Source organism: Hordeum vulgare, chromosome 4H (assembly GCF_904849725.1).
Source record: "Hordeum vulgare subsp. vulgare chromosome 4H, MorexV3_pseudomolecules_assembly, whole genome shotgun sequence".
In the NCBI taxonomy this organism is placed as follows: Eukaryota; Viridiplantae; Streptophyta; class Magnoliopsida; order Poales; family Poaceae; genus Hordeum; species Hordeum vulgare.
In genome coordinates, this window is record NC_058521.1 from 450,872,232 (window position 1) to 450,882,080 (window position 9,849).

The following is a 9,849-nucleotide window of genomic DNA, read 5'->3' on the forward strand; positions in this document are numbered from 1 at the left end:
GACCGCTCTTCTCCAAGATGTCGAGGTGGGCACAGATAAGCGCCACCTCAGGATGCGGCATGGGAGTCTTCGCATCCCAGTTTCACCGCGTCGGGGGAGCGATGGCGAACGGGGGCATGTTGAGGGCATCCTGGGCCGGGTCGGCGCTCTTCACGTAGAAGAAACCCTTCTGCCAATGCTTGATGGAGTCTTGCAGAGGCATATGAGGGAAGTCGGACTTCAGGCGATGATGCACCAACGCGGCCCCGCACGGCGTCATGGGGCGCGGCCCCCTGAGCTTCTCCACCTTGGATTTCTCCATGGTGATGGATTGCTGCTTGAAGAAGAATAGGCTGCGCCACAGATCGACGCGAGGCTCGATCCCCACGAAGCCCTCACACGGGACCACGAAGGCGGCCAGCTGCAGTATGGCGTTCGACGCCAGATGATGCGGCTGCAGGCCGAAGAATTGGAGCCATTCGGTGAAGAAGGAGCTAGCCGGGAGCCCGAAGCCCCGGTAGAAGTGCTTGACGAAGACCACGACCTCTCCCGTGGCGGGTGCGGGAGCGGCCTCGGAGCTGGGGAGGCGGACCAACACTTGGGAGGCTGGGGGCAGCATTCAATGGTGACAAAGCGCCTCGATGTGCCCCTCGTCGACATCGCTGCCCAACCAGGCCCCCTACGAGGACGCCTTTTACGCCGACGACTTCTTCGAGGAAGAATCGCCGGCCATGGCTGCGGGTGGCGAGAGCTCGAAGTAGTCGGCGATGTCGCGACGGTGAAGATGAAGAAGACGAAGGGAGCGAGCTCTTCTTCTCAGGACGCAGGGAGGAAGAGAGCGTGGATGCAGGGCGAGAAGAGGGGGCGAATGGCTTCCTCGGAACCCTCACGTCCCATTTAAACCCCCACGAAGCATCGTGGGGAGGGGATCCGGTGCGCACCGGGCCCCATTAATCCCGTGTATTACTGGCGGTAATGCTCCCCTAAGCCCAACCGCCGCGGAGTAAATCCGCAGAGGATCTCCCGCGCAGAGGCCGAGGGGGCGTCGTGGTCTTACTACCTACTATGCCACCATACCTACCTACTATGGCATTTTCAAAGCCATTCCGAGATATATTGCCATGCAACTACCACCATGACATGTGCCACCACTTATACATTGCCATTGCATGATCATAAGATAGCCAACATGATGTTTCCATTGATGTCTATGCCATGCTAGATCATTGTCACGGTACACTACCGAAGGCATTTCATATAGAGTCATCATTGCTCTAAGTTTTGAGTTGTAAGTGTGATGATCATCATTGATGGAGCATTGTCCATGTGAGGAAATAAAATAGGCCAGCGAAGCCCATTTACAAAAAGAGGCCAAAGATGCCCACAAAAAAAAGAGGCCAAAGAGGCCACAAAAAAATGAGAGAAAAAGAGAGAAGGGACAATGCTACTATCTTTCCACACTTGTGCTTATTAAGCACCATGATCTTCATGATTGAGAGTCTCTCGTCTTGTCACCACCATATAGCTAGTGGGAAATTTTCATTATATAACTTGGCTTGTATATTCCAATGATGGGCTTCCTCAAAATTGCCTTAGGTCTTCGTCAGCAAGCAAGTTGGATGCACACCCACCAGTTTTCTTTAAGAGCTTTCACATACTCTTAGCTCTGGTGCATCATTTGTATGGCAATCCCTACTCATTCACATTGATATCTATTGATGAGCATCTCCATAGCTCATTGATATGCCTAGTCAATGTGACCATCTTCTCCTTGTTTGCCTTGCAACCTCCACCACACTCCATTCCACTTATAGTGCTAAAACCATGGCTCACGCTCATGTATTGCGTGAAAGTTGAAAAAGTTTGAGAAAGTAAAGGTGTGAAAACAATTACTTGGCCAATACCGAGGTTGTGCATGATTTAAATTCGTTGTGCAAGGAGGATAGATCATAGCCAGACTATATGATTTTGTAGGGATAACTTTCTTTTGGCCTTGTTATTTTGAAAGTTCATGAATACCTCGCTAGTTTACTTGAAGTATTATTATCTCCACGTCAATAGCAAACTATTGTTTTGAATCTAACGGATCTGAACATTCACGTCACATAAGAGGAGTTACAAAGGACATCTATGCTAGGTAGCATGAAAGCATCAAAAATTCATTCTTTATCATTTCCCTACTCGAGGACGAGCAGGAGTTAAGCTTGGGGATGCTTGATACTTCTCAAATGTATGTATAATTTTTGATGGTTTCATGTTGTTATCTTGTCAACTTTGGATGTTTTATATACCTTTTATATCTTTTTTGGGACTAACTTATTAATTCAGTGCCATGTGCCAGTTCCTGTTTTTTCTGTGTTTTTGACTCTTTTCAGATCTGATTTTGGAACGGAGTCCAAACGGAATAAAATCCCCAAAACGAATTTTTCCAGAACAGAAGAAGATCGGGGGACTTGAGGGCCAAGGCAGGAGGCCCACAGGGGGCCCACAAGCCCTGTAGCCGCGGCCAGGGGGGCCCGCGACTACCAGGCTTGTCGCCCCCCTGGAGCTCCCCTGCCCTAGCTCTTTGGCCTATATATTCCCTAAAATCCTAGAAAAAATAAGGGCGTCCACGAAACCACTTTTTCGCCACCGCAAGCTTCCGTTTCCGCGAGATCTCATCTGGAGACCCTTCCCGGTGCCCTGCCGGAGGGGACTTTGGAGCTGGAGGGCTTCTACATCAACATCATTGCCTCTCCAATGACTCGTGGGTAGTGTACTTCAGACCTACGGGTCCGTAGTTAGTAGCTAGATGGCTTCTTCTCTCTCTTGGATCTTCAATACAAAGTTCTCCATGATCTTCATGGAGATCTATCCGATGTAATCCTCTTTGGCGGTGTGTTTGTCGAGATCCGATGAATTGTGGATTTGTGATCAGATTATCTATGAATTATATTTGAGTCTTTGCTGATTTCTTATATGCATGATTTGATATCCTTGTAAGTCTCTCCGAGTCTTGGGTTTTGTTTGGACAACTAGATCTATGATTCTTGCAATGGGAGAAGTGCTTGGTTTTGGGTTCATACCGTGCGGTGACCTTTCCCAGTGACAGAAGGGGCAGCAAGGCACGCATCATGTTGTTGCCATCAAGGGTAACAAGATGGGATTTCATCATAGATTTGAGATTGTCCATCTACATCATGTCATCTTGCTTAAGGCGTTACTCTGTTCTTATGAACTCAATACACTAGATGCATGCTGGATAGCGGTCGACGTGTGGAGTAATAGTAGTAGATGCAGAAAGTATCGGTCTACTTGTTTTGGACCTGATGCCTATATGTATGATCATTGCCATAGATAACGTCATGACTTTGCGCGGTTCTATCAATTGCTCGACAGTAATTCGTTCACCCACAGTCTACTTGCTTTCATGAGAGAAGCCACTAGTGAACACTACGACCCCCGGGTCTACTCACAATTATCATCTCACCTTTTACTTTTACTTTGCTTTGTTTACTTTTTGCTTTCAGTTCTCACTTTGCAAACAATCTATAAGGGATTGACAACCCCTTCATAGCGTTGGGTGCAAGCTCTTTGTGTTTGTGTAGGTACTTGTGACTTGACGCGATCCTCCTCATGGATTGATACCTTGGTTCTCAAACTGAGGGAAATACTTACCGTCGCTGTGGTACATCACCCTTTCCTCTTCAAGGGAACACCAACGCAAGGTTCCAAGGCCGCGGGGGAATCCTTTGCATACTTGCCAAGGAAACCCCTATAGGCGTAGCCAGCAGAAACTGGTCGTCCCCCTCAAGGGCGTCGTTGCGTCGGCTGGAGACTGTCGGTTTCTCTTCTCTGCGCCGGGAGTGCCTGCCGCGGCTCCCGTCGGTCTGCCGATCGGAACCGTGAGGGAGGGGGAGGGGAGGAAGAGTGTTGGGCCTGCTGGTGGCCAAAGGCCGTCTGCAGGTCCTTGTCCCCTGGCTAAGGCAACTCAGTGCCGGGATAGTCTGGCTCGAAGCGAGCCTTCTGCGAGTTGGCAGCAGCGATGAGGTCTTGGATGTGCTTTTCTTGGTGCACACGTTCCTCGCCCTCCATGGTGGCCAACTCCTCGTAAACAAGTTGGGTGGCCCTCATGTTGGCCGTGGAATTGTCGCAGGTGAGGAGCTTACCGCCGAGGATCTCGGCGACTACGCATCCGCGGTTACGAACCTCACCGCGCCGGTTGGGCTCGGTGCCAGCCGTGGTGAGGTCGTAGGAGGAGTTGTACTTGCGTTGCGCAACCTCCATCCGGCATTTGGCAGACCGAGGGTGGTGGCCTCCGCGAGCAGCTGCTGGTGGTCCGTTTCCAGCTCAGCTGTGGCCGTGGCTGGTTTGCGCTGGCGCGATGGAGGTGCTTAGCCCCTGCAGTGTGGAGCGGAGAGGATCGGAGGGGCCAGGGCGAGCCACGGTGGTAGTCGCGTGCATCTCAGCTCCGGCGCAAGCCGCGGCGACGGCCGGGTCCTCATGCGCCCTGGCGCGACCGGAGCTCGTGGTGGATCCGGTGACCATCACCTCCGCGAGGATGCGAAGGTCACAGGCACGCGGCTGCTCCCGCGAATGATGGCGGGTCGGTGCAGTCCAGCACTTCGATGGGGTACTCGTCGACCGCAGGTGTGTCGTCGAGCCGCAGCTTGCTGAAGAGCTCGCATAGATCGTTGATGTCGGGTGAGGCATGGCTAGGGCACGACTCGTAAGGAGAAGTGACGGCGAGGAGTGTGGAGTAGGTGGAGTCGGGGCTCAATGTTGTGGAATCTTCCGTGAGGGAAATCTCCACGGGCGTGTTGATCAGTCCGGACGCGATGCGTCCGGCGGAGTTGGCGAGGGGTCCCGCCCGGAGCATGACTCCGTCCGGCGCCCCAAAAAGCCCCTAGATGGGCGTCAACTGTCGTCGTTTTTCTGAGGACACATGTCATGGCATGGCTAATCGTACGTGGTTGGGACCGTAAGAACACCGGCTAGCTCCGGAAACGGGATTACAGACAAGCGGTGCAAGACACACGATGTACCCATGTTCGGGACCATCCGTGAAAGGTAACACCCCTAGTCCTGTTTGTGTTGGTTGATAATCCGGATGGGGTTACCATACTCCTTGTATGATGGAGGAGGAGGAAGGAGCATGAATCATATTAGTGATGTTTGGCCTTCATCCCGGCAGTTTTCTGAAGAAAGCACGGCAGTTTTAAGCCTTCATCCCAGAAAATGTCACGCCGTCCTAAAAAAGTGTCATCCTAAACATAACTAAAATGGCCATCAAAACGTTCGCAAATGCTACCTCTTAACGTTCACCGGCTGACAGGGTCAAACAAGAAATGAACGGGGAACAGAGAGCAAATTTGAGGAAATATGAGACGGATCGATCAATACATCACAAGTTCACTTGATTCACGGTCTTGTTCTACAGGCGATCCATCACCCCCGCCACATGCTCGGACCGCGAGCTCCATCCCACGCACACGCACACACAACAACACTGAAGAAACGTACTACAACACGTACACAACAACAGCACCGGCCGCGGCGCCAATGGCATATGGCTCATCAGTCCGAGGACACGCGCACACGCACACGCACCCACTACGGCCGAACCAGCTAGCGCGAGCGGCGACGGCTAGCACGGGACCAGAGTCCCGTTGGCGTTCCCGTTCCCGTTCGCCGTGCCGTTCCCGTTGGCTTTCCCGTTGGCCACCGCCCCGTTACCGTTGCCGTTGGCGTGGGCATGAGCGGGGGTGGCATCGTTGTGGGAGGCGATGAGCCGGCCGGAGGGGTCGTTGGAGGCCTTCCACTGGGCCACCCACTCGATGGCCGCCGGCGTGCTGCACGCGATGCTCGGACCCCACGGCACCGTCTCCCTCGCCGACTCCTGCATCAGTTCAGATTTTTGCCTTGCACGTCAGTAATAAGTAAATCCTTCCAAAGGAGCTACAGAATCCGTCAGTTAAACTGCTTGGTGTCTGTCTGAATTAATCGATCACCTGAGGGTAGAGCCTCTCGAAGATCATCCGGTAGTAGTAGGCCTCCTTGTTGATGGGCGTGTTGTAGGGGTACTCCTCTGTGGCGTTCTTCATCATCTCGTCAGTGACCTGCTGCTCGGTAAAAGCCTTGAGGCCATCGATCCAGTTGTAGCCAACGCCGTCGCTGAACTGCTCCTTCTGCCTGTACAAGATATGCTGTGGACGGCAGTTGCAGACAGCATTAGTTCAGAACGCCCTGTGCATGCTACGCTGGATATCTGATCTGAAAACTCAAAGAAGGTGGTGTCTGTACCTTTGGCAGGTATGGCTCCTTCTCGTCGTCGAAAGCCTTCCTCAACACCCACTTCTCGATGCGGCCAAGATCGGCATCGTACTGCGTCGCAGCAAACAACAAGAAAACGTCAGCAAATTCAGGGCCAAAACAAATCAGACATGCGCTTAGCACACCATTTCTCCTTTCACGGCAGAGATGAGTGAGAGCTTGTACCAGTTTCCACTCGGGGTCCATGCTCATGGCGACGTCGATGAACTCCTTGTCGAGGAACGGCACGCGGACTTCCAGCCCCCAAGCGGACGTCGCCTTGTTGGCGCGCAGGCAGTCATACTGATGAAGCGCTTTCACCTGCGGGTTTCACCACATCAGTTTCGCGTCAAACCTGAGGGAATCCGACGAGTGTGTCTTGGTTGTTTGTGCAGTATTATTAATTAGGTATGATGTAGTTTCAGTTAGCACCTTGCGGCAGGTCTCCTTGTGGAACTCCTCCTTGTTGGGGGCGAAGTGGAAGTAGAGGTAGCCGCCAAGGAGCTCGTCGGAGCCTTCCCCTGACAGCACCATCTTAACACCGAGCGCCTTGATCTTGCGCGCCATCAGGAACATCGGCGTGCTCGCACGTATCGTCGTCACGTCGTACGTCTCGTTGTGGTAGATCACCTCCTCGATCGCGTCGATACCATCCTAAACAGGACAAAATGACTCATCACTACCTCTGAATCTCTGATCCCCCGCTGTCTGTAGTGAGCAGTCTTTTCATTTATTATATGCCGAGATGTCTTAAGGCTTAAGGTTTCAATCTCAAATTTCTGGGGTTGTCAGTGTGAGCGTTCTGCAAATTTATTATGCCAAGCATCAAGATGTCCTGAGGCTTGAGGTTTTATTTGCTTTTCTTTACCTGGACAGTGAAATGGAACTCGTGATGGATGGTTCCCAGATAGTCAGCAACCTCTCTCGCGGCCTTCAGGTCAGGTGACCCCTACAATGTTCAGCAACATGTTAGAATCATCAGAATTCCATGGTTCTTGAATAAGAAGAAAGAGTAGGACAAAAACATGTGAAGAAAAACAAACCTCCAGGCCAACGACAAAGGAGTGGAGCTCAGTTCCAAACTTCTTGGCGGCTTCAGTCTCGATGAGATGGCGCTTGGTCACAGAGGCGACGAGGGAGGAGTCGAGGCCACCGGAGAGGAGAACGCCGAAGGGCACGTCAGTCATGAGCCTCTTGATGACGGCCTACAAAACAAAACAGCACACATGGACATGGTCGATTCCACTGTCAGTCACCATCACCATCACACTACCTACCTACCGTACACAAAAGATAAAACTCAAGCAATTATCGCGTGGTACTCCGGTCAGCGTGGTATGCACCTTCTCGAATGCCTCCCTGAGGACGAGGGGCTGGTACGGCGTCGCCGGGACGTGCTCGGCGAACCACTGTGGGTTGTACCACCGCCGGAACCCTCCGGCGGCGCTCGAGTACAGGTTCCCCGGAGGGAAGAGCTCGAACGTTGGGCAGTCCTCGTGGAGCGCCTTCATCTCAGACGCAATCCAGACGGAGCCTGTGAAAGCACACAAGACAAATAAGTCCCAGTCCAGACGTGAAGAATCCGTGGTGACGGACTGACGGTTGAAACTGGCGTACCGTCGCTGCCTCGGCCGAAGTAGAGGGGGTTGACGCCGACGGCGTCGCGTGCTGCCATGTACGTCTTGTTGCGGGTGTCGTACAGTACGAAGGAGAAGACTCCGTCCAGCATGTTGACGAAGTTCTCGCCGTACTCCTCATACTTGAGACAGCAGCAGGAGCAGAGATGAGGGTCGGCGTCAGTATTCAGTTTTGTTTTCTTGCTTTTTTTTCTTTACAATTTCGAACCTAAATTCGGCCGCTGGAAACCGGAACAATCTCGCTTACCAGAGGGATTATGACCTCGCAGTCGCTGCCGGTGGTGAAGGTGTGCTTGGCGGCGAACTGCTTCCGGATCTTCTTGTGGTTGTAGATTTCTCCATTGGCCTTTTTCATCAACGAACAGTTAGAAAACGATAGGCGATGGAGAAGAGAGAAGAGTCTACTCGCACGACGTGGCAAACAGACGACGCGTACAGGTACAAGGAAGAGCACACATATATGCATACCACGACGACGACGGTACGGTCCTCGTTGTAGAGGGGCTGGTCACCGGAGAGCGGGGAGACGACAGCGAGCCGCTGCTGCGCCAGGAAGTTGCCCTCGCACTGGAACAGCCCGGACCAGTCCGGTCCCCTGTGCTTCAGCCTGCATCGTCATCATACCGAGCCCAACACGTACGTCAAAATCCACCACAAGCCGTGCCGCGAACAGAGCAATCATCAGATAACAAGTAAGCGGAGGGGGCTTAGGCTTAAGGAAGAGGAAGATTCCTGTGCTGGCTTTCAGATCTGCCCTTACTGTTCGATTCTTTCAGGGCACATATATGCAAAAACGACAAGAAACGCAAACGAGGACAAAACAGGAATTGGACGATCCTGCTTAGGTTCTTTCTGGCAAGTTGAAGAACAATTGTAAAAGGTATCTACACATATTATCAACGACATTTTTGTTTTCATGAGGATCGACGCAAGAACCTCAAGATCATGTCAACGGCACCCACGGGCGGGCATTAGAGCCGGAGGCTAGGGATTTGAAGAGGGGGCAGGAGATGCATGGGCAGGTGCTTGCCTGCGGGAGCACGAGAGGACGCGAGCCCTCTTAGCCTGCGACGAGTCGGCGCAGCCGAGGACGGCCAGAATCCCACACATGGTGGACGCGGCGACGGACGACGCGGGGTTCGGGGGGCGGATGAGGTTGAAGAAGAGGAAGGAGGAGTGAATGATGCTCGTGTTGAGAGAGAGAGAGAGAGAGAGATGCGGGAATTAGCGGATGCGCGCGCCGTATTTATAGCCGATCCGCGCGGCTCCGGGGCCTCGCGTCTGCTCTCCTCTCCTCCCTGCGGGGACACGTGGCGGCTGTCGGTTGGGAGGGTTCCGTGCGCGGCGGGAGTTTATCCCCTCCCGGATGCAGCGTCGCCGAGTCAGCGTGGGCCCCGCCGCCCGCGTCAGCGCCGGTGGGTGCCGTCGGATCTACGATCCACGGCGGCTGCGAGGGCCCCGGAGGCCGGATTCACCAACGGCCGGCTGTGCTTCGCTTTGCTTTGCTTTGCCGCGGTGTGCCTGGTTTAGGCTTTTTTCCCCCTCGTGTGGTGTGATGGGTGATGCCAACGACGCCATTATTGGGAGCATCTCGGATGTGATTAACATATTCAGGGGTGTTCATTTCTATTTCTGAACGCGGACGTTTTCTGATGCTGCCAAGATTCGATGAATCCGCCCCTGGTTGTTTTTTCACTCCTAGCAATCTTTAAACGATTCTTATGGTGTTTGGTTGTATTGATCATGGATGGCAAATTTCCTTACCAAGCATGACAAATCTGTCCAGTTCATTTTTGCCAGGATTTTGCCGTGCTTGCTGAACAAATTTGTCATCCTTTGAACAATAGAAATTGCCATGATAATCTTCGTTTTGCCATGTCTTCCTAGAGAATGTCAGCACAATAGTGTTTCCCCTAAATCTACTCCTAGCTACCTTATTATT

The 9,849-nt window shown here is 52.7% G+C and overlaps 1 protein-coding gene across 2 annotated transcripts; it reads right to left on the reverse strand.

Annotated features, from left to right (window-relative positions):
* Positions 1 to 5,358: 5,358 nt before the first annotated feature.
* Positions 5,359 to 9,120, reverse strand: LOC123448911 (asparagine synthetase [glutamine-hydrolyzing] 1). 2 transcript variants are annotated; one of them, XM_045125950.1, is made up of 12 exons: positions 8,938 to 9,120; positions 8,376 to 8,514; positions 8,155 to 8,253; positions 7,888 to 8,029; positions 7,614 to 7,804; positions 7,314 to 7,475; positions 7,139 to 7,219; positions 6,703 to 6,924; positions 6,457 to 6,591; positions 6,262 to 6,342; positions 5,970 to 6,164; positions 5,359 to 5,857 (listed from the first exon to the last, which is right to left on the reverse strand). In XM_045125950.1, exons 1-12 carry the CDS (start codon positions 9,015 to 9,017, stop codon positions 5,606 to 5,608), a joined length of 1,779 nt encoding a protein of 592 aa, XP_044981885.1. In that variant the 5' UTR covers positions 9,018 to 9,120; the 3' UTR covers positions 5,359 to 5,605. The 2 variants fall into 2 exon arrangements, with proteins under 2 accessions (XP_044981885.1, XP_044981886.1); XM_045125951.1 differs by lacking the exon at positions 5,359 to 5,857 and having other exon boundaries at positions 6,070 to 6,166; positions 6,263 to 6,342.
* Between the last annotated feature and the right edge of the window lie 729 nt (positions 9,121 to 9,849).

Bases quoted from the DNA above. Each gene is read 5' to 3' on its own strand.
- LOC123448911 (XM_045125950.1), bottom strand. From the start codon at position 9,017: ATGTGTGGGATTCTGGCCGTCCTCGGCTGCGCCGACTCGTCGCAGGCT. The intron at 8,030-8,154 runs GTAAGCGAGATT...TGCTGTCTCAAG, and splicing joins GCGAGGTCATAATCCCTCTG to TATGAGGAGTACGGCGAGAA. The intron at 6,925-7,138 runs GTAAAGAAAAGC...TGTCCTGTTTAG, and splicing joins AGTTCCATTTCACTGTCCAG to GATGGTATCGACGCGATCGA.